General features: G+C 39.0%; 6 protein-coding genes across 9 annotated transcripts; 2 read left to right on the plus strand and 4 right to left on the minus strand.

Annotated features, from left to right (window-relative positions):
- Positions 1-59: 59 nt before the first annotated feature.
- LOC111809620 (alpha-L-fucosidase 2) lies at positions 60-5,709 on the minus strand. Its single transcript, XM_023695968.2, has 10 exons — positions 5,428-5,709; positions 5,200-5,345; positions 3,245-4,098; positions 2,176-2,308; positions 1,903-2,061; positions 1,608-1,832; positions 1,437-1,538; positions 1,220-1,355; positions 539-734; positions 60-458 (listed from the first exon to the last, which is right to left on the minus strand). Exons 1-10 carry the CDS (start codon positions 5,618-5,620, stop codon positions 125-127), a joined length of 2,478 nt encoding a protein of 825 aa, XP_023551736.2. The 5' UTR covers positions 5,621-5,709; the 3' UTR covers positions 60-124.
- A 1,303-nt stretch (positions 5,710-7,012) lies between these two features.
- Positions 7,013-8,968, minus strand: LOC111810019 (uncharacterized). Its single transcript, XM_023696553.2, has one exon. It carries the CDS (start codon positions 8,818-8,820, stop codon positions 7,132-7,134), a length of 1,689 nt encoding a protein of 562 aa, XP_023552321.1. The 5' UTR covers positions 8,821-8,968; the 3' UTR covers positions 7,013-7,131.
- A 78-nt stretch (positions 8,969-9,046) lies between these two features.
- On the minus strand, positions 9,047-12,453 carry MTK (S-methyl-5-thioribose kinase). Its single transcript, XM_023696554.2, has 6 exons — positions 11,945-12,453; positions 10,853-11,162; positions 10,581-10,755; positions 9,942-10,143; positions 9,621-9,835; positions 9,047-9,526 (listed from the first exon to the last, which is right to left on the minus strand). Exons 1-6 carry the CDS (start codon positions 12,128-12,130, stop codon positions 9,358-9,360), a joined length of 1,257 nt encoding a protein of 418 aa, XP_023552322.2. The 5' UTR covers positions 12,131-12,453; the 3' UTR covers positions 9,047-9,357.
- Positions 12,454-14,698: 2,245 nt separating this feature from the next.
- LOC111810719 (cinnamyl alcohol dehydrogenase 1) lies at positions 14,699-16,360 on the plus strand. The gene is made up of 5 exons (XM_023697475.2): positions 14,699-14,834; positions 14,918-15,031; positions 15,124-15,351; positions 15,438-15,877; positions 15,979-16,360. The coding sequence occupies exons 1-5, from the start codon at positions 14,746-14,748 to the stop codon at positions 16,179-16,181; spliced, it is 1,074 nt and encodes a 357-aa protein (XP_023553243.2). The 5' UTR covers positions 14,699-14,745; the 3' UTR covers positions 16,182-16,360.
- A 1,124-nt stretch (positions 16,361-17,484) lies between these two features.
- Positions 17,485-18,996, minus strand: LOC111810186 (transcription factor MYB73). 4 transcript variants are annotated; one of them, XM_087117364.1, is made up of 3 exons: positions 18,105-18,996; positions 17,789-17,858; positions 17,485-17,717 (listed from the first exon to the last, which is right to left on the minus strand). In XM_087117364.1, the coding sequence occupies exon 1, from the start codon at positions 18,845-18,847 to the stop codon at positions 18,155-18,157; it is 693 nt and encodes a 230-aa protein (XP_086973490.1). In that variant the 5' UTR covers positions 18,848-18,996; the 3' UTR covers positions 17,485-17,717; positions 17,789-17,858; positions 18,105-18,154. The 4 variants fall into 4 exon arrangements, with proteins under 4 accessions (XP_086973490.1, XP_086973489.1, XP_023552561.2 ...); XM_087117363.1 differs by lacking the exon at positions 17,789-17,858 and having other exon boundaries at positions 17,485-17,676; XM_023696793.2 differs by lacking the exon at positions 17,789-17,858.
- A 1,667-nt stretch (positions 18,997-20,663) lies between these two features.
- LOC111810297 (reticulon-like protein B11) lies at positions 20,664-23,098 on the plus strand. Its single transcript, XM_023696990.2, has 6 exons — positions 20,664-20,836; positions 21,124-21,304; positions 21,760-21,901; positions 21,973-22,042; positions 22,145-22,353; positions 22,786-23,098. Exons 1-5 carry the CDS (start codon positions 20,668-20,670, stop codon positions 22,312-22,314), a joined length of 732 nt encoding a protein of 243 aa, XP_023552758.2. The 5' UTR covers positions 20,664-20,667; the 3' UTR covers positions 22,315-22,353; positions 22,786-23,098.
- Positions 23,099-23,816: the final 718 nt, after the last annotated feature.

Raw genomic sequence — 23,816 nt, forward strand, 5'->3', positions numbered from 1 at the left:
GACGATGAGATCCAACGTTGTTATGTTGCAGACGGTTGAACATGCACGTGCAGGCACTGTTTGTGGCCGAACAAACTTAGAAATTATATTTAAGGATTTGGAAACCTTTCATGTTACATGTTCTTCAAGGATTTGGAAATCCATTGCTGTTTGGTAGAAGAAAGCATGTTCCAACACATTTCAACAGCTTATTGAAAGTGTAGAGTTTACCAGATGATAAATTTGCTGCTACTTTACTCCCTCTGTAGTGTAATGTTGTAACCGAAATTTGTTCCGACGACCAAACACCGACCTCGTCGAGATCGCCTCCCTTCCAGCAGATGTTTACCGTCAAGCCACCCCGTGCCTTCAAGCCTTTAACGCAACCGTCGGACCAGACATCACCGGGAAGAGCAGGAAGCAAGTACAGGTCCTTGACAGTGCTCTGGACCAGCATTTCAGCAATGGCAGCTGAGAATCTGGATAGCCCAACAGAAGGAGCAGGCAATGATCAGGTAAACTATGTAGCTAGAAAGGATACTGTTTCATTTGAGCTTACCCAAAATTGGCATCTATTTGGAAAGGGGGGTGAGCAGTGAACAAATTGCTGTACAGGCCACCTTCATAATCACTTTCATGCTCTGGATCCACGAGCTCGAACAAATGCTTCACCATTCGGTACGCGTGCTCGCCGTTCCGAAGACGAGCCCATAGCGCGATCTTCCACGCAGTCGACCATCCTGGACCTTCCTCTCCTGTTTCACATGAACCACAGTTGTTTAGTGCAGTGATCAAGCTAATAGATATTGTCTTCTTTGAGCTTTCCATTTCGGACTTTCCCTCAAGGTTTTTAAAACACGTTTGCTAGGGAGAGGTTTCCACACCCTTATAAAGAATGCTTCGTTCTACTCCCAACCGATGTGGGATCTCACAATCCACTCTCCTTCGAGCCCCAACATCCTCACTGGGACACCGCTTGGTGTTTGGCTCTAATACCATTTGCAACAACCCAAGCCCACCACTAGCCGATATTGTCCCTTTGGGCTTTCCCTCCCGAGCTTCTCAAGGTTTTAAAACACGTCCGCTAGGGAGAGGTTTCTTCACCGTTATAAAGAATGCTTCGTTCCCTTCTCTAACCGATGTGGGATCTCACAGTTACATTGGCACGAGATAATCTAGAGCACCCTATGTCTAATAAAGCCTAAAGTAGAAGAAAAGAAGTTGGTTGACAAATAGAAACCTCTTTTATGAAGAGTATTATTTGCAGCTTCCGAAATGTTGGGAGTTCTCTCAACAGTTATGGTGTGTCCTGGATACAGCCCAAACAGGTGTGATACATGTCGATGATGCACTTCTTGGTCCTCAAAATCAATAGCCTAAACCAAGAAACGTCGTCAAGTTAGTCGAGTTAGGGCGTTCTTCGATGTTCTTGGTTAAGAGACGAGATACTTACATACCCATTCCATAAGAGAACCATCTCTAGCTATCTTATAAGGCAATAGCCTAGCTTCAGCCTTCCGGACCTTGTCAATAATAGTATCCTTGCTTCTTCCTAGAATCTGTAAAGAAAAACATCAACAAATCCGTGCAGTATATGAAGTAAAAAAAGGTTTCAGTTCAAGCTTCACCTCTGCAGCAGCTATGATGGCTGAGAAAACCTCCTTTATGATAGCAATATCCATTGTTGTTGAGTAGCTCACACTAGCAGGCTTACCATCAGGAGCTATAAACATGTGCTCTGGGGATGTCGATGGGTTTGTTTCCAGATATCCATTCTTGCCATCTATTAGCCAATCCAGCAGAAACGATGTGCATCCTTCCATCAAAGGGTATGCCTTGTTTCTTAAGAAATTCTGCACAGAAAGTTCCATTTAGAGGTGACAGCTTATGAATTTGCAGTACAAAGGACAAGCAAGAACTTACTTTGTCCATTGTGTATGTGTAATGCTCCCACAGATGGGTACAAAGCCAAGCTCCACCCATTGGCCATAGAGCCCAAACGGCCTGCCCTTGATCCGGAGAGCTTTTTGCCCAGATGTCTGACACTTGATGAGCTACCCAACCATTTGCTTCATAGTTCACCTATAATGTTCAAGAACAGGTGAGGCCAATGAAACAGACAAGGTTGAGAATGTTTCTTCCCTATGATGGAAATCTTGTGATGGCTTGGATGCTATCAGAGGTAAAGATGCTTACTTTTGCTGTCTTGCGTCCATTGACAGACAAGAAGGATGTGAAATCAAACAATGGTTCCTGGCACTCCTTGAGGTTGCATGGAAGGGATGGCCAATAGTTCATTTGGAGATTGATGTTCAAGTGTGGAGCACCACTGGTAGAAAAGAAAACGGAACCAAATAAGCATAGTCCACTGCTAACAGATATTGTTGGCTTCGACCCGTTATGTATGGTCGTTAGCCTCACGGTTTTAGAACCGTCTACTAGGGAGAGGTTCCCACATCCTTATAAGGAAGGCTTCGTTTCTCTCCTCAACCGATGTGGGATCTCACAATCCACCCCTTTGGGGACCCAGCGTCCTTGTTGGCATACCGCGCGGTGTTTTGACTCTGATACCATTTGTAACAACCTAAGCCCACCGTCAGCAGATATTATTCTCTTTGGACTTTCCCTTCTGGGCTTCCTCTCAAGATTATAAAATGTGTCCACTAGAGAGGATTCCACACCCTTATAAGGAATGTTTCGTTCCCCTCTCCAACCGATATGAGATCTCACAAATCACCCCTTAAGGGCCTAGCGTCCTCACTGGCACACCGCTTGATGTCTGGCTCTAATACCATTTGTAACAACCTAAGCCCACCTCTAACAGATATTGTCCTCTTTGAGCTTTCCCTTCTAGGCTTCTCTTTAAAGTTTTAAAACGCGTCCACTAGAGAGAGGTTTCCACATCCTTATAAGGAATGTTTCGTTCCCCTCTCCAACCGACATGGGATCTCACAATCCACCCCCTTGGAGGCCCAACATCCTCGTTAACACGTCACTCAGTGTCTGACTCTAATACCATTTCTAACAACTTAAGTCCACCACTAGCAGATATTATCCTCTTTGAGCTTTCCCTTCCAGGCTTTCCTCAAGGTTTTAAAACGCATCCCCTACAAAGAGGTTTTCACACCCTTATAAGGAATACTTCGTTCCCCTCTCCAACCGACGTGACATCTCACAATACCAAACCAAAGGGCCGAGAGAGAGAGATAAAGCCATGGTTCACTCAGTTCAGTATTGAAAAACAAAAACAAAACCAAAAACTTACTCCCATGCTGGTGCGATGTTCTTGTTCCATATACCTTGAAGATTTGCCACCTGAGTTCCAGGCCTTGAACAAGAAATGAGTAGATACCGACTATATTGGAATAGCAGCTCAACCAAAGCTGGATCCTCATCACTCCCAAAAGACTTCACTCTCTCAGCAGTAGAACCTACTCTATCTCCCTTCCTTCCAGAAGATCCATTCTTAGAGCCCTTTGAAAGCTGTAATGAAACACGATGAAAAAGACTCTGATAGTCATTCAAATGGCGTCCATAAAGATCCAAATAAGACATGTTTTTAATCTTCATCATTGCAGCAAGTGACTCTGAAGAAGGATCCTTCCCAGACAATGAAGGCTCTGTAAATGGCCCTTTAAATGAAGATGAAGCCACCAGACGCAACACAGCCCAATCTGAGCCATTAACCTTCAGCTTCTTTTCAGCTAAATCGTGCACTACTCCACTTCCATTGTTAACCTGTAAGCTAAGAACAGCAGAGTATTGAATGCCCTTGGGATTGTCATCTAAATCCATTTTTGGTGGGATTCTCAGGCCTGGACAGCTTCCCTGAAGTATGATTAGACTTTGGCCATCTACTACATGCGAGGTGTGATGTAACTTGCTATCCATGGACACTGAAAATGACAAGGATCCTGGTTTGGTAGCAGAGATCTTGGTTACAATTACTTGATCAGGATTAGAAGCAAAATGTTCCCTTGTAAATTGTATGTCACCCACTGAGTATTTCACTCTTGCTGTGGCTGTATTCAAGTCTAATTCTCGATGGTAAGTCTCTGGAGTATATGACTGATGGGATGCATCAAACTCAAGTTTGATGTCACCCAGAAGTTGATAAACCTGCAAGATCGGAAGAACAAAATATTCTTTATAAGGGTGTGGAAATTTCTTCCTAGCATACGTGTTATAAAAACCTTGAGGGGAAGCCTGAATGGGAAAACCCAAAAAGGACAATATTTGCTAGCGGTGGGCTTGAGTCGTTACAAATGGTATCAGAGCTAGACACCGGGCGGTGTGCCAGTGAGGACAATGAGCCCCTAAGGGGTGGTCACCAGGCGGTGTGCCAGCAAGGATGATGAGTCTCGAATGGGGGGTGGACACTGGATAATGTGCCAGCGAGGATGATGAGCCCCGAAGGTGGGTGGACATCGGGCGGTGTGTCAGCGAAGACGTTGGACCCCGAGGTGATGGATTGTGAGATCCCACATCGATTGGAGAGGGAATGAGTGTCAGCGAGGATGCTAGGCCTCGAAGGGAGGTGGATTGTCAGATCTCACATTGGTTGGAGAGGGGAACGAAACATTTTTCTAAGAGTGTGGAAACCTCTCCCTAACCTATGAATTGTAAAGCCTTGAGGGGATGCCGAGAAGAGAAAACCCAAAGAGGACAATATCTGCTGGGCTTGGACTATTACAATAGTATAGCACTAGACACCAGACGATGTGCCAGCGAAGAGGTTGAGCCCCGAAGGGGAGTGGACTGCAGTGTGCCAGCAAGGACGCTGGGCCTCGGAGGGGGTGGACACGAGGCGGTGTGCCAGCAGGGACGCTGGGCCTGGTGAGGGTGGACACGAGGCAATGTGCCAGAAAGGATATTTGGCCTCGAAGCAGGTGGATTGGGGTATCCCACATCAATTGGAGAATGGAATGAGTGCTAGCAAGGACGTTGGCCCCAAAGGGGAATGGATTGTGAGATCTCACATCAATTGGAGAGGGAAACGAAACATTCTTTACAAAAGGTTCGGAAATCTCTCATTACCAAACGCGTTAAGCCTTAAAGGAAAGCTCAAACAAAGACGAGCATACAAGAGACCTCAAACAAAAAGATAGCAAAGAACAACAAAGAATATTCATTAAGAACCGCTTTAGCAAGGGAGTAAATTCACTAAAGGATCACATTGTGCACTAAGAAATCTTATCATAAGGGGTTGAGAAGCATTACATCAGACAAATTTCCCGACAGCTTGACGGCGGCTACAGTAGCTTCAGCATATTTTCCATCATCAACAAGCTTTCTAACCTCTCTCAGAGCCACAGGAGCCTCTGGATTGGTATAATCCGCAGGAGTTCCGGTCCAAAGTGTATCCTCTGCATCAATTTCCATCACATAATTCAAACTCAAACTCTACATTCACTTACTAAAATTCAATGCATCACAAAGGGACCAAACCATTGAGCTGAAGAATCTCAGTGTCGACGCCGCCCCAAACCATCGCTCCAAGCCGCCCATTGCCAATAGGAATGGCATCAGTCCAGTGCTTGGCGGAGCCATTAAACGTAAGCTTCAAAGGGTCGGAGCTCTCCGCCATGGCAAAGGGGAAACAAAGATGAATCAGAAGCACAGCAAGAAGATGGGTCTTCATCGTTCGAAGTGGGAAATGGCAGAATGAGAGGGAAACAAGAACCGAAGACAAGGTAGTTGAATGTTTTTCTTATCTCTATGGGTTTTTTTTTTTTTTTTAATATATTATTTAAATAATTTTGAGCTGATTTAAAAAACAAAAAATTAAATAAAAGTATAGTTAATAAATAATTTAAATTGATTTGACGAAGGAAGTACGAGTTAAAATAACGAAGATTAAATGCGTATAACTTTTTGACGTGAATATAATTGAATAATAATTCCCTAAGTTTTTAGGTATATGCTACGCTTAGCACATTAATTTTCATTTCCTAATTGAACCGATCGAATATATTTCAACTATACAGCTACAAGAAAAAAAAAATAATAAAATAAAATAAAGTTACTTCATTTAATTCCTAACACGGTAGCGTATTTATTAAAATCTTTGACTTTTATTATACTTCAAGAACATATGGACAAGGGAATGTGTGATTCGGAGTTCTCGTTAAAATTTACATGTCATTATTATTAAGGAAGTCAATTATTTCACTAATATCTCGAGCAGTTATTTAATTTATCTCTAATGAAAGAAAATTAATGTAATTATTAATTACGGTGAGCTGGTAATTATTTGTATTGAGTGTTTGCGGTAAGTGCGATGAATAATTGTATGTGTAATGGTAAATAATCATAGTCTATAAATACTAATTAGTGGGACACGTTTTAAAATCTATATTTATTAATAAAAAAAATTACTTTTTTTTTATAAATTATGATTATATTATAAATAATAATTTACTAGCATCATTAAATTGAAGGTTGTTATTATTAAAGTTGGATAATTGAGTAAGAGTTTTGTTAAACCTACTAACATGCTTATCGTTTTCTCTTTTGATTTAGGGTTGTTATTCATTTAATGTGGTATCGTAACATATTGTAACGGGAAGTATTTTTGTTGACGAGTGAATTTGATCGAGAAGGTGTCGGTCAACTAGCACGAGAGTTAACTATGTTCTTGCATGGTAAGCTCTCGCATCAATGTGATAATATACTCTAAAGTAGTGAAACCATTTGGTTCGAGAGTGAACTTGTGATCTTCAAGAAATGAAAGCAAAGGCCTCTCCGAGCATAAGTTTACTAAGGATCTTAGAGGGACGCCCAATTAGGTCGTCGCTCTTGCCTTGGATGTCGTATGTTCAACTCTCCAAAATTACGAAAAAGGAAACTACAACCTTATAGCTCGACAGTGGTTGTGGTGTTCCCTTCCACATTAGGTAACCTTATGTAATTCTCGTCTCGAATTGAAATGAGCACAAAAGGCTTTTTTACCCTTTTGGATTCGTTTAGGGTTTGTGGGCTTGGGCTCCGAGCCCTGTTCCCGAGGCTACCCATCTAAAGAAAAAAGGTCGTATATGAAAATTATCAAGCGATATATTCGATCACGAACATAAAGATGGAACCCTAGGCCATGACTATATGATTTAAAGCTACATGGAATGATGATAATAATTACAAGATTAGGGTTGTTGTTCATTTGGTGGGAATTAAAGGCAAGTCAACCTCATCACACCATTCCACACACCTGGTTTCATGATATGGAATTCTCATCTCATTTGGGCAATAACTTAACCAAATTTGGCCTCCAATTCGCCATTTTAGCACACTTCCTTCCGTCTCTTTGCTCAGCCGCCATCCCACCTCCTCCCCGTACTCGTCGCCGGCGAAAACCACTCCTCCCGTCTTCGTGAAAGCCCGATTCGTTCCGCTGTACCGATTCTGAAAGCTCTCCCCGCCGTCGCCGTTCTCGCTTCCACTCGGATGCTTTTTCGTCGACACCTCATTCCCCGTCGTGTTGTCGCACAACACCGCCTCAAACACCGCCGCGTTCCCTTCCGCCTCCTGGTCCCACCGCCAGTTTTTCATCGTCGTCCTCGTCGACGTCCTCGCCGTCGCCTTCACCGTTGACATTTTCGTTTTTCCAAATCTGCCCTTCAAAATCTTCTGCACTTTTACTTCCCGTTCGGCGTTCTCCGTCGACCGCCCTAAACTCACCGCCCCGACATAATTCGCCCCGACTTCCGGCCCGACCCATACCCGAACTCGAGAAACGAAATGCCTCTCCTCTGCGTACTCCACGTCATCGACGCTCCCTAGAGCCAGTCTCGCCACGTGGAGCCTAATATTGTCGACACGTGTGCCCACATGAACATAGCCGTCGTGGTACCGGACGGAATATTCAAACTGAACGACGGCCTCGAGCTGTTGGTGGGCCAGAGCGTATCTCAACGCTGACTCTTTCGCTTCAATCAAGGGAAACTGGTATTTCCGGCCTCCACCGGCGCGGGTAACCTTCATCCCCATAACCGGCGCGTGGCCTTTCAGAATCCACAAGCCGTGCGCCTCCGTCGCGTAGGTGAAACCGAGACTTCGTTGCGGCGGCGCGTGGGTTAGCGTCTGTAACCCAACGCCAACTTCTCTGAGAATCAACCACTTCGCTATCACGTAACCGAGCGTGCGAGTGAAACAGAGCTCAGCATCGACGCCGATGGTGACTAGAAACGTTCGCAATACCGGCGCGTGGTTCGACGACATAGTTTCAAGGTGTGGTGAAAGCAAGTAGTCGAAGTAGAAGGAGCCGATTTCAGCAGGAGCATCGCAAGCACAGACCCAAAAGAGTCGGATGAGGAAAATAAGGTTGAAGAAGCCGGAGAAAGATTCCGGCGAGTGAGAGTCCATAATCCAGGAAACCGGGTCGGGTTTCAGTTTCTGAAGACGAGAGCGGGGGCAGGTGCTCTTCTGCCCGGCCGGCGACCGGGAAATGATTTCTTGAAGAAGTTGAAGAACCAGAGGAAGGAACGGCTTCTCCAACGACAGAGGACACGTGTTGGAAACCCACAAGGTCTTGCTCTCGCTAAACGACCTGAACCCCTTAAGTGTGACGGCGAAGGTAAGAACAGTATCGGAATCGGCGCCGGTGGAGCGCTCGGCAGTGAGCTGAATCGCAGAGTTTCCATGACTAGCGAGTTGGAAGACAGAAATGGACTGGTTCCAGTCGTCGGAGCTGGGGAGCTCAGAAATCCAAGACCAGACATCCATTGTTAGTAAGTGAAAAGAAAACAGAGCACGGTTAGTGTTCTTAAAGAAGAATGGGTGATGATGGGAGAGCCAAGATAGAAGAAATGGAAGCCACGGAAATTCCGGGAAGATCTGGTGGTTCATATTGTTCGTTACTGGGATTGCGAATTTGTCACATTATGATTCATGGAAGAACTGAGAGATCATTAAAGATGACAGGTTTTGTTTCCCTGTCAGTGCGGAAGAGTCTGAAACATTTCTTGGGGCCGAAGCTGACAACGGAAGGCCTGTCGGGTTCCACGTAAAACGACAGACATCCTGCGTGGATGTCAAATTTTGAATCATACAAATTCAGAACATTCCAAGAACATGAAAATGTAAATTTTGTCTGCAATTGATTCATTTTTTGGCTGGTATTTGGAATGCTTATTGTCCATGAATTTGCAAACAATATCTAACTTCTCTCAATAATACAACAAACCCAGTACTCTGAAGAACATGACAAGTTGAAAATGCAGAGTAATGAAGAAGATGGGTATTAGTTTAGAAACGCGATGGGCGTGTAGCAACTCCGATCATATTTTATTTTAACTAAACTCGAGAAATCATGGGTCGGGAAGGTTGGGAATGATCGGGATTTCCAGCAGCTTCATTTTCGGGGTCGATGAGGCATTGCATTGATTAAGGGAGTTTACGAATGGCAGAGATGACCTGAGAAATGGAAGTGAAATTTCGCCTTTGCTTAAGAAGTAACTTAGCCAATTCAAGGGCTCGCCTCTCGCAGGCTGCGCGCTTGCTGGGCTCACTGATTGATTCAAAGTCTTCCACATGAGCCACTCCCACTATTCTCCTGCCATAACATAACATAACAGAGGGGTTTTGAATTCAGCAGTTTACTTATTAAGACTGCTGGATGATGATTGATTTAAGATTTGAGACTAAACCTGATCATTTTAGCTGCTCCGAAACCAAGGCTGTCGTGGAACAAGTCGGTTAAATATTTGTTCTGAACCATCTGCTCGAGCTCGGTGTTGTTGTAAATGGCAGGGAGATAAGCCTCCCCAGGACCATCCTTGTGCAGCTCCCAAAGTCCCACGAACTTCTTACGAAAAAGATTCCATGTCTCTTCGATCGTCCTGAGAATCCACTCCTTGTATGCCTGAATCGCATCACATTGACAATGGTCAGATCAATGGTAATAGCTGTCTTATCCACTAAACTAAGGATGGATAACGTTATCAGTCTCGATTGTGATTTATACTTACATTTCGATCGTTGCCTTCCACGGCATGTCCATCTTGTGAAAAGAAGGCCAAGATTAAGTTCCCCAGAAATGCTCCGATATCGAAACCCATTGGTCCATAGAATGCAAACTCTGGATCTATAACTTGAGTTGATTCTTCAGTAACCATAATGGACCCTGTGTGAAGATCTCCATGAACAAGCGCCTGGGTTCTCTCTATAAACCTGCACAGACAACCCAAGTGCTACATATCATAAATAAATCTCCCTATTAGAGTCACATTCTTGCATCACGAACATATATACAGTTTATATATGCATACAATGTAACAGCCCAAGCCCACCGTTAGTTGTTAGACGTTGGCTTGGGCTGTTATAAATGCTATCAGAGTCAGACACCAGAACTCTAAGGTGGGTGGATTGTGAGATTCCACATCGGTTAGAGAGGGGAACGATGCATTCCTAACAGACATGTTCTAAAACCGTGAGACTGATGGCGATACGTAACGGGCTAAAACAGATAATATCTACTAGCGGTGTTACATACAAGCTCATCATATGTATTATCTGAGTCAACTTCCATACAACTCATTAAAGAAAAAATCTTTACAATTTCAAGCAGAAAGAGAGAAAAGAATCGACAAACGAAGAGTATAACATACTTTGCTTTCAACTCAGCAATCTCGACCTTCAAATCGTTGTCGTTTCTAACAGCCTCGGCATCGTGATCAAGATACGGTGATGTCCAACGATTGTATTCAGACACTTTGTATGGGTCAGAAAACACAACTTGCTCAGTGAGCCTGCATAGCTCCACATTCCCACAGAACTCTGCAACTGCACATATGAAGTATGCAAGCTAAATAACCCTGTCTCTTTTTCTTAAGATGGTAACTAAAAACATCTTCATAGGCAAGCAAAAACATGGAAGTACCGGATTCTTTGTGCACGGTGGTCGAATTATAAAGGATCGACGTGCCGAAGAGAGTCTTCGCCATGTATTCCGATACGTGATCTGCCAGCAATGGATACTCAATTCCAGCGATCAAACCTTTCCTCAGGATTATATGAGGAGGTTCCAAGTAACGCATGCCAATCAACGACATGGTACGATCGAAGTGATAAACATCAGGCACATGATTTGGGCACAAAAGTCCATGCTTTCTCAATGCCACTGCCTCAAAATATGCTCGCTCCTTTGTCATTGGCCATGACTCCCCTATGCAACGAATGTAGGGAAGAGCCTGTATGATAAAGAAAACCCAAACTTCAAATGATAAAATCCCTCCAAGAACAGGGTAGGTAATCGTCCATGCCTACCGCGAGTAGATATTGTCCGTTTTGATCCGTTATGTATCGTCATTAGCCTCACGATTTTAAAACGCGTTTGGTAGGAAGAGGTTTCCACACCCATATGAAGAATGTTTCGTTTCCCTCTCCAACCAATGTGGGATCTCACAATCCACTCCCTTGGGGCCAGTGTCCTCGTTGGCACACCGCCCGATGTCTGACTCTGATACCATTAGTAACAGTCCAAGCCCACCCCGAGTAGATATTGTCCACTTTGACCCATTATGTATCGTCGGTTTTCAACACCCTTATAAGGAATGTTTCGTTTTCCTCTCCAACCGATGTGAGATCTCACAAACTACCTCCAAGAACAGCCAAAGTTCTGAAGAAGCTCCCTAACATACAAACATTTCAAACCCACAGAAAAAAGTTCGAAACCACCTTAAAAACTAGTGTTTCTGGGTGAAGCATTCATCCATAAGCACTGCTGAAAGCCTCTACAAACACTTATTCTGAAATGTATTTAGAATTTTCAAGATCAAAATTTACCCAAACTCAGTCTAGGTCTCTTCAGCAAGCTCAACTAGCTATCAAACTTGAAGACATGAATTAATAATCATCTTTCTTCAACCCACATAAACCCTAAACCCCAAAACCTCCCCAACACAAACAAACAAGTCAAGCCATAGCAACATAAATTCAACACATAAGCTAAAATGACAAGAAATTAGGTCACCTGCTTGATAACAAAGGATCCAGATGAACCCAAGACTATGTAAACGAAATTAAGGTTACCATCTCCGATTTCCTTAATCTGAATATCATCGAACTTATTACCCAGCTTGTCAGACAGCGAAGGAACAGTCTTAATGTACTCAATCAGGGAGCTCTCATCAAGCGGACGGAACTCAGAGAAGGCCATAAGGAACGGCAGAGAGTGACGAACTCCGACGGGCTTTGCTTCGAGGGCTTAAGAAAGTTAGAAATGAAGGGTGAAATTTCCACTTCGTCGGCCAAAAATCTAGATCGACATCGAAATCCGTGAGGAAATGTAAAGAATCTTGTCAAATTTGAGCCAATCGGAGGAGAAGAACAATGAACCTGGATGATTTTGGGTTAATCGAACGAGGGATTGAAGAGATAATATCCGGGTCTTCCGCCTATTTTAGAAGATACCCGGATTCAGACAAACCCATAATCAAAATTTCCGTCGATTGGTTGGAACGTCTGCAATTTCTTCAACCATGATCTTTGACTCTTGAGAAATAAAGACAAGCCATATTTTTCCTCCTCCATCAACCATGGTTGAAGTCCCACATCAGCTAATTTAGGAAATAATCATGTGTTTATAATAAAAAAAATATATTATCTTCTGCTACGAGGCGTTTTAGGGAAGCACAAATCAAAGCCAGGAGAGTTTATGCGAGTGGACAATATCATACATTGTGGAGAGTTGTGTTCGTCTAACACGTTGAACCTTTGACCTCAAACAACCACATATGTTATTATCAATCGAGTTAATATTCAATATAATTTACACAAAACGACATACTACAGAAAGCTACTTAGTATTGATACGATGTTCACGTTATTAATCCAAACATAACCAAACACAAACAACGAACTAAGAGTCAAATTATTCTCGATTTATCTTGAATTTAAAAAATTATATAAATTATTTTCTCCCAATATTTAGGATTTCCAGCTGTCATTATTAGGATTTGGCTGGCTATGTTTATTAAGATTAATATTTAATTAGGCTTACGTGTCAATGTGATGCAATCTGATTGGCCATTGGATTGGGCTTACAAGTATTTGAGCTCACTTGGTGGGCCCATAACTTTTAACATTCTAGTAAGACTAAGAAAGTTTTTTAATTAAGTCTTAAATTCATTATTTTATAATTTTTATTTTTACTTATTTAATTTAAAAAATTAATTTCTTATAACCCAAGTTGGTGTTTAATTTAAATTTTAAATTTTGGAAGAGGAAAATAATAGAACCCGTCACAAGCCAAATCATCGTCTTCTTCTCTCTTCCCCCACTGATGCATATCTCGAGAGTTTAATTTATGCACGTCTCGATGAAAATAAATGGAAACCAGAAATGGGATTTTATGTCTTTTTATAATTATGTTAACACGAGCCCGTGGTGCAAGTGAATCATCTTCTAGGGCTATTTATATCACGGAATTAAAGGTCTAAAATTTAAATGTGTCCAGAAATTAATGATTTTTATTAACAATAATTAAGTGAAACAAAAGCAATATATAATATATCTATGAGGGGCAAAAAGGGAAATTGAAAATTTCAAATTAGGGCAAACTCTATAAACAAATCCACCTTCCAAATACCCTAATAAGTAATAATCTATTTGGTTAGGTAAAAAGGGAAGAAATAAAAAGCCAATAATTTCTAAAATAATAAAAAATAAAAATAAAAAGTATTCCTACATTTTAGGTGTAAATTAATTACTTATCTGAACTTTTAATTTTATTGGACAATTTCTTTTAAATTTTATGAAAAATACAAAAAACAGAGTGGAAAATTGGACGTTAAATTTTTTTTTTTTAATTTTTTTTTACTATAAATTTGCAATTTCATTAAATGCAGCTTTAAAATTAGATAAATATTATAATTGTCACATTAAAATTATTAAAATAAATTAATGAAAAAGTATTTTCACATAAATTATATACTAAATTAAGATATATTATTTTAATCTGTTTGTTTTTTATTTTTCCTTCTATATTTAGCATTTTACTATTTAAAAATAATTATTGAAATTTAGTCAAATTTTGATAAAACAATTACTTTTTATTAAAGCTACCTTTTTTCTAAAATGGTAAGAATTAAAAAGGCAATGTCAGTAAAAAAGCATAGTTTCTTGGAGAGCAAGCATAAAATTAAATTTATTATATTTTATTTACAATATAATATTAAAAATAACATATTTTTGAAATTAAACTTTTCTTAATAATGTTTTATAGTTATTAATTATTTTATTATTATTCTCAAAATTTAAACTTTATCATATTTAAAAAAAATTAACTAATATTTTAAATACAATTAAGGAGAGAGAGAGAGATTAATTTAAATATTAAATTAAAATTTATTTTTTATGGCAACAAAAAAAAAAACCCTTAAAGTAAGAATTTTAAAATAAAAGTATAACCTTTTTAAAATAGAAATAAAAATTAAAAAGTATTAAAAATAATGTAACTCTCGCTTAAATTAATCTGCATCGTCCATTTTATCAAATGACGTGAATAGGATAATGACACGTGGCAGTGAGGTAAAATTACTGTGTATTTTATTTTTTAAAATTCTCTTAAAAAGGAAGTGGACCCCACGTGTGATGGAATGCGATGTAGGTGATCAAAACCACTCGGATTTCACCAACCCTGTGAGCCACGTCAGCCTCCATCGCTGTGCTGTCTTCTTCATTGAGCAGTCTCTCATTCTGTATTTAAGTGCTTCCATTCCATTCCCTTTTCACCAAGCTTCTTCTTCCTCCATTGTTCTCTCTGTTGAAGCAATGGGCAGCATTGAATCCGACAGAACCGTTACCGGTCTGGCCGCCAAAGACCCGTCTGGGGTTCTGTCTCCCTACACTTATACTCTCCGGTCATCTTCTGTTCTTGCTCTGTTTTTCTTTCATCTGCGAATCATTTCATCTTACTTTTCTGGGTTTGATTTCTTTCTTGCAGAAACACCGGCCCGGATGATGTTTTCATTAAAGTGATTTGCTGTGGAATCTGTCACTCCGATCTTCACCAAATCAAGAATGAACTCGGCATGTCCAATTACCCCATGGTTCCTGGGTAATTGAATGATTACGCCGTTTTTTTTTTTTTTTTTTTTTGTCGGTTCTCTGTTTTTGTGTACTTGGGTTTGATTTCTTTTGTCGTAACAGACATGAAGCGGTCGGAGAAGTGGTTGAGGTTGGATCGGAAGTGAGTCGATTCAGAGTTGGGGATTTGGTCGGTGTTGGGTGTATTGTTGGATCCTGTTCGAGTTGCGGTCCTTGTAATTCCGATAAGGAGCAGTACTGTAACAAGAAGATCTGGACCTATAACGATGTGTATCTCGACGGCCGACCCACTCAAGGTGGATTCTCCTCCGCCATGGTCGTGCACCAAAAGTAAATTCCCTCATTTGAAATCCTTGTTTTACAGTGATCTTCGATTTACTAAATCACTGATTTATAACTTTGTTTGTTTTGAAAAGGTTTGTGGTGAAAATCCCAGAAGGGATGTCGCCGGAGCAGGCGGCGCCGCTGTTGTGCGCGGGAGTGACGGTGTACAGCCCACTGCGCCACTTTGGACTGAAACAGAGTGGGTTAAGAGGCGGAATTTTGGGACTGGGCGGCGTTGGGCATATGGGCGTCCAAGTGGCGAAGGGTTTGGGCCACCACGTGACGGTGATAAGCTCATCGGAGAAGAAGAGGAAGGAAGCTCTGGAACATCTCGGCGCAGACGAGTACTTGGTCAGCTCCGACGCAACTCAAATGGAACGAGCCATAGGCTCGCTGGATTACATCATCGACACAGTCCCTGTTTCTCATCCGCTCGAGCCGTACCTCTCTCTGCTAAAACTCGACGGCAAATTGATCATGATGGGTGTCATTAACACCCCAATGCAATTCGTTTCGCCTCTCCTTATGCTCGGTAAATCTCTCGCCGTGAATCCAATCAAAGCGGTGCTCTGTTTTTAGCTCTGTTTTTAGCTCTGTTTTTAACTCTGTTTTTAACTCTGTTTTTCTGAACAGGGAGGAAGACGATTGCCGGGACCTTCATCGGAAGCATGACGGAGATACAAGAGGTGTTGGATTTCTTCAAAGAGAAGGAGCTGACCTCCACGATTGAAGTGGTAAAGCTGGATTACATAAACAAGGCTCTGGAGAGGTTGGAGAAGAACGATGTTAGATACAGGTTCGTTGTCGATGTAGCCGGAAGTAAGTTCCCGGAGTGAAGCTGGTCGGCGTCGGAGAATCTCAAACATGGTAACTTGTTTGGTTTGTTCATAATAAATGATGGTGTAACAGCTAGAAGATTTTGAGCATTATGAGAACGAGAATGTCTGTTCCCAATGAACAATTATGGTTTTGAGCTCTTGCCTCTTTTAATATATTTTATTATTGTTAGCTATTATTATTTTCCATTTTTTATTATATCTAATAGATAAAAAGTATAAAATATTAAATTTATAATTTACCTACTTTTTATAATGCTCGAATAAACAAATGATTCTGACCAACAAAAAAAAAAAAAAAAAAAAAAAAAAAAAAAATCATTGCCAACTGAAAATGGGGAAAAGCGAATTTTATCCCTAAAATATTCATTTTCATCATAAGTTTTTAAATTAAAAAAAATAAATTCTCAAAAATACCTTTAAACATTTATTTATTTCATCTGTACCCTCAAATTTTGTAAAGTTTTAAATTTTTATTAAAAAAAAACCTTAAAAATGACGAAAATTTTGTGTTTAATTATATATATGTGATCAAATGGATGAGAAAGACGACAAATATGTAAATTTAATTGTAATTTGAATAAAATTTATACGAATACATGAAAAAAAAAAGGGTAATTAGTTATAAAGAAATTAATTATTTCAACCATAAAAGTCAAGGTCCTTCCCATCTTAGACCTCACTCTAATCCAATCGTTAAAATCAATAATGGACCAAATTAACCAAATCATAGGATATTAATTACCCATCTCGTCGAGAAATAAGTGACCCATCTCTTATCTCTTGTCGAGAAAGAGTGTTCGAGTATTAACAACCAATCATGTTAACAAGATCAAGATAAAGTCATCACTCGTGCGCTTCACTAGTCATACTCTAACTACACAGAACTAGACAATTCGATTGGAGTGAGTTTTACCCTAACTACACAGAACTAGACAATTCGATTGGAGTGAGTTTTACCCTAACTACACAGAACTAGACAATTCGATTGGAGTGAGTTTTACCCTAACTACACAGAACTAGACAAATTCGATTGGAGTGAGTTTTACCCTAACTACACAGAACTAGACAAATTCGATTGGAGTGAGTTTTACCCTAACTACACAGAACTAGACAAATTCGATTGGAGTGAGTTTTACCCTAACTACACAGAACTAGACAATTCGATTGGAGTGAGTTTTACCCTAACTACACAGAACTAGACAATTCCATTGGAGTGAGTTTTACGGGCGACCGGACCAGAAGCCTCTCAAGTATATATTTCGATTAAAATAATTAATGGTATAAACACACCCCACATGGATTTTCAACCCAACCCAAACTCTAATTTTTTAATTTTATTTTTAAGAAAATCAATATTGGTCCATAAATTTAATGATTTTGAATATAAAATATTCGATCTCAACAAATGGCATAGTTAAATGTTTCAGCTCACCGACTCACCCATGGGCGACGGTGGAAGCACCACCATAAGCTTTCATGTATATCTGGGTCCCTGCAGGTAAAATATGAAGTGATAGCACCATATGAGGGTCCCTGCATGCAAAGTATAAGCTTAAGCTCAAGCAGTTCCTCGTCTGTCTTGGAGCTTAAACTCAAGGTCGTACCTCTCGAGGTAAGCTTAAGGTTAGTAAATGGAATGAAAAATGTTCGATATCTCTGCTGCTACATACACATCTCCATCAACAAATTTTGATTCTAAATTAGTGAATAAAATCACATTCACATATACAAACAAAAGTTGATTATTCAATCCTACCTCCCAATGATTGAACTGAAACGAATTCAAAATACAGATGTACAAAGAAAAAGTGAGAAAAGGGAGGAAAATTTTCAGAGATAATGGAAAATGAAGAATCTCTAACGTAGGACTACTGGCTCCAATTTGAATAACTAAGTAACAAAAACACGAAATCAAAGTACCTTTTGATCTTCTTTCATTTGTTCCGCCCTAATTCATCTGTTCTTCTTCTTCATTCGTCGATTCCTTTTTTGCCGTTTCTAACTTCTTCATATTGCGCCACATAATTTCTCACCTCTTCTTTAATCATCTTCTGCATCACACACAACAATTCCTCGCCGAAACACGTTCGTTTCCCTTTCTGTTTCTCCTCACTTTTCACCGGCGATGATGAAATACTTTGCTGCTGCGTTACTGGCCACAGTTCTGTTCCTGGAAGCGACAGAGTTAACTGAGTTGACGGCTCCATATCGCTACTCCGAATCGAATCGCTCGTCTCAGATCCAGACGGACTCAAACACTGATTCGATACCGAAATCGTTGATCCTTGACTTACACAATCGGTTTTCTTCTCCGCAATCGAACAGAACTTCCGCTTCAATGTCGAATTCCAGTGATTCTTAATCGCATTGTCTGTTCGTCCATTGAGAAGCCTCGCGATCGTCGCCCACTTGTTTCCGTATTTGGCGTGGGCTTCAGTAATGACCTCGTCCTCCTCCGCCGTGAAAGCGCGACGCTCTACACCAGGACAGAGCTGATTAAACCACCGCAGACGGCACGATTTTCCTGACCGACCGTGAATCGATTGACTGATAATGGACCAGTTCCGAGCGCCTTGGCTCTGCACTAGCATTCGCAGCATCTCGTCTTCCTCGGGGCTCCATGGACCCTTGACCCGATCGATTTTCCCCTTCTTAGACCCCATCGCGGATTCGGTTCTTCCAAATCAGAGCGGTGAAATCAACCGTTGAGTTATGAATAACGACAGAAACAGATAGACACAGAATTGTAAACGACGGTTGCGTGCGGCGGAGGAGAGCGGTGCCTCATGCGAGGCGGTTAAGGGATTGAGGAAGAAAAGGGGGAGGGGAGGGTTTATAAACCTAAGGGTTAGGGTAACTGATAGAACCGGTTAACCGACTTCGTTAACAGGAGTCATATCAACCGGCACTGCTGAGTTACAGGTTGCATTGTGTACGGCAGATAACTACCACGCGGCTGCCACGTAAGGGCGTGGATCTTGGGAGATCCAAACTGAAATTAAATGTTCTTTTTAAGGAAAAAAAAAAAAAAAAAACGCGGGAGAATGTCTCGGCGACAAACGGAATTTATCGCGATATTTTGAAAGGATAAGTTTTGACGGATGCCAGGCTGGAGTGCATTACGTGTGGGAAACGAATTTGATTTTGATTTTTTTTTTCTTTTTTTTTTTATTCTCAAAATATTTATAGCGAATTTCTAATTTAAGTATTTCCTAATTTATTTAGTATTTTAATTAATGACACAATTTCGTGTATTCGAATTTCCATAACAAGTAACACATTAACCGATTTAAAATATAATTTTAGTAGAGAATTTAAATTGATTTCATTAATTTAAAATTTTAATTAATACATTTTTTCAAAGTTTTCAAATATTAATTAATTTATTTTTCTTTCAAAATTTGCGAAATTAAAGAAAATAAAAAATATAAACAAAAAATGAAAATAATAAAAAATAAAATTGTGGAAGAATTTTCGGATAATAAATTATTTGATCATTATTGTTCTCAATTTTAAACTAATTTCTTCTTTTTTTTTTTTATAATTATTTTAATGGCTAAACTATATTTAAATAGTTTTTGTTTAAAAGTTTGAAATATTATTATTTTTATTATAAAAAATATTTTAAAGCTATTATTTTATAAATATAGTTTGTTTTTTTAACTAAAAAAAAAAATAATTTTAATAACAATTTATGTTAGATCAGTACCTATTAACCATGGAATAGTTTTATCAAAATTTACAAATTATAATAACAAAATAAATTTATTAAGTTAAAATTTTGAAATAGAAATTTGATTTTTTTTCAATTTTTTTTTTTATCATAAACAAAATGTATATCATTGTTATTGAATTTTGTACCAACCACGAGTCAACGGACATGGAGAGGTGAATTCAAAATCTAAATTTTGAGAAATCTTCTATCGAGAGTTTTTCTCTATATACAAAGATAAAGAGATGTTCATTTGATCGGGACTGCCTCTAATAGAATAAATATTGTTTGTTTAAAACGAGAAAGCAAGTGCGGTCAAGAAAAAACTCCATAACTGGGGACGGAAACAGGAATCTTCGTACCCACCATAATCCTTATCTTTGTCCACTTTATCCTATCGGTATAGAGTTGCTTTATAAATCAAAATTATTATTATTATTATTATTATTATTTTTCATGAAAATCAATGTTAATTATTACTGATCGACCATTAACGTCTCATGTCAACTATAACACAATCTACTGCTATACATTTATTTTTTATGGCTTCAATGTTTATTAGATTTATTTATTTATTATTACATTATTTTATTAAATATTTAATAATTAAATTAATTATATTATTAAGTAATAAAAAAAATTTGACAGTAAATTTATTATTTTTTTTGTTTTAATAAAACAATTATTTATGAAAAGCTGTTAACGAAGAGCCCAGCCCAAAACAAAAATTAGTTGAGAAATAAAATAAATAAATAGAGTTTTTAATGTTTGATGAAAATTTTGGCGGAGAATTCTTTGTTTCAGTTCTGTAATCTTCATCTTTTTCTCTGCTTTCAATCCCAACGTTTTTCCATTTTCTCTCAAACCCTAACCATGTCCATGGTAGGACCTAATCCTTCTCGTCGCATTTCTGTCCATCAAGCGCTCGGCGGTGGTCAAGGTACTTACCGTCTCTGTTCTGTCGTGTTTTACGATCTTTCGATTTTCGAATTGGTGCCTACATTGATGATTTAGTATTCCCTCCTTGATCTGGGCTTAATTCTTTGATGTTTGGGAAGGGAATTGTTTTGGTCTAATGGCATTTGATTGCAATTTGTACCTGGATTATATGTTTCACTGGGTTGATTCTTTGAGAAATGTTACGATCTTCTTTTTTTTTGAATTTGCTGATCTTGTTGTATTCTATCAAGGATATGGTTGGTTTGCTAATCTAGCTATTGATGATAGTGGCTGATTTGCTGTTATGGAATAAATGGTATGGTGGGGTGGTGACGCTCACGTCTGCAACTTCTTTCTGGTACCTGTTTGAAAGAGCCGGTTACAACTTCTTATCTTTTGTCGCCAATGTTCTATTGCTTCTTGTCCTCATTATTTTTTTCTGGGCCAAATCTGCTTCCCTTCTCAATAGGTACTTTGATTCCCTTTCTGCCAGTTTCATTTTCTAATCTCCATTTCTTGGGTCGAAGTTTGTGGAGAGTTTATAGTTTTTGGACGATGATGAATCAAAAGTAAATAATATACATTGTAAGAGAGGAAACATTTCATCGTATCAACCTGAGCATAGCTTGTCTAGCTACGGAATTACAACCTTGACATCCATCTCATACTATGAGATGGTAGTTCTCAGGATTTCAAATAAATATTTCAATACAAACTTGGGATTTTTTGAATTTGAAGAGAATACCATATTTCTAATTTGTTGTTAGAAAAGTAAGTATGTGGATTTTTCGAGATAATATTACTTAGATTGACTAATATTACTTAGATTGACTTGATTTCGGTTAGTTCTGATCAAATATTCACATTCTCAATGTATGAATTGAAATCGACGTAGAGTTAAAGTTACCTTCCTTTGTGATTCAGACCTCTACCTCCGCTTCCTGATCTGGAAATTTCTGAGGAAACTGTTTCAGTGGTTGCTGATGAACTGCGACTGTGGGTCAATTCTGTACTGTCAATTGCACGTGATATTGCAATAGGCAGAAACTTTAAGCTCTTTCTTCAGGTTAGGGATCATCACTTGTGTCTTTGTCTGTGATAGCTGGGACTTGTAACTTAATTAAATCATTATCTCAGGTTGCTCTTGGACTGTGGATTGTGTCATTCATTGGCAGTTTCTTCAATTTTCTTACACTGGTTTATATTGGTGAGTTTTGTGGGGCACTCATTTCTTTGTAATCAGCAGTTCAAGTATCATAGCTGTTGTTTTCTGAAACAGTTTATGCATTTTATCAATATATTTTTGCAGGTATCCTTCTCAGTCTTTCCGCTCCTTTAGTGTATGATAAGTATCAGGATCACATCAATGAAAAGTTATGTGTAGCACATAGATACGTACAGATGCAATACAGGATGCTTAACGAGAATGTTCTAAGGAAGTTACCATTACCCTTAAATAAGGAGAAGAAGATGCAATAGGCATAGTACCTCACTCGATGATCAGTAACTTCACAAGAAGTGAGCTGGATTACATTTTTCATAATGTTTAACTCCATTTTTGTATTCTGACGTGAACTGTAAATATTATTTCAGATCAACATATTGATTATTAAGTACTGACATTGTAATGTCTTGTTATTTGTTCACTTTTTTGTTTTTTTCTTTCCTTAAATCATCAGTTCATTTCTTTCTGTTGTAATCTAAATGCCACCTACTCTTGATGAAGGATTGTTAGATCTTGAAATTTGTGAATAACTTCTGGTAGCTTGTGAAAGTTTACTACTTCTTAAGTTTTTATGTTCTACATATTAACATCTCATAAGATTTCACAAAATTCTGATCGCTTAGTTTTCCACTTTTTATCTGACTTAACAGCCGATTAATATATTATATTTCAAATTTTCATCTTTTATCTGACTTTCTTTGGTTTTACTTGTTGCTACTTTGAAGTATGCAGGCGCAGATTGGCTGGCTTTTTCAACAGGATGATCAGTATATCTGAAGATTTTGATCAGAGGCATTGAGATTGCTTTTAAAAGCGATGTACTTCAGAATTCTAGATCTCTTAGAAAGTTGTGGTATATAGTTTAACATAGATGTATTCCGACTTTGACTTCGGGTGAAAACTGAAATCAGTATTGTTTGATTTTGCTTGGCTATTTCGGTTTCACACTCTGGGTTCTGTAATTTTGATTTTGGCAATTATCCTTTGTTATTTGAACTAAATGAAAATAAATTTGCATAGGTTAGAAGCTTTCTTCAACTTTTGCAATTTAGTTTTTCACAAAGATTTTTGTGATGAGTTTTTTTTTTTTTGGTTTACTTCGGATTTTATCATATTTTTCTGTGCAAATACTGTAACTTAGCTTGAAACCTGTTCTAATAGAATGTTTTTATCCAGGACTGTCGTGAAAATGAGAAGACCGAAGACAAAAGTGATTTTTCTTCTTCTTTTCAATCTTAATATGTTGCTTAGGCTGATTAGTTACTTTGCTTGTCAGGTGTAATGACAGAGAAAATGATCCATCTCATGTAAAGCAGATGTGAGTTTCTGAACCTCACTTTTAAGGTAAAATGGCAAACATCTAGGAGAGAGTAAAAAAAACTATCAAGGACTCGCATGGAATAGAGAAATTATTGTTACTGGGACACATCTGCACCAAAGCACATGTGTTTTTGTCCCCTGGTTTGTATGGGGTTTTGCTATATATTTATTTAAGCTGTCCAAAGCACTTACGGTTCTTTATAAAATTCTCAAGTGCATCTTAGCTATGACTATATATATATGTATCTGCAAAGTTACTAGTACCAGCACATGGTTTGTGCCGAACCATAGGAAGCAAAAAAGGAGACAAAGGCCAAATGGATAGAGAATTTATTACCTTATGGGGGTGTTGGTTTTTTCGATTGGCTTATTAAATTAGAACAATGTTATGTCATTGTTAATCTTACAAGTTACGTAAGTTTAGATTCTTGAAAGC

This window comes from Cucurbita pepo, chromosome 14, assembly GCF_057944985.1.
Source record: "Cucurbita pepo subsp. pepo isolate OVF chromosome 14, ASM5794498v1, whole genome shotgun sequence".
In the NCBI taxonomy this organism is placed as follows: Eukaryota; Viridiplantae; Streptophyta; class Magnoliopsida; order Cucurbitales; family Cucurbitaceae; genus Cucurbita; species Cucurbita pepo.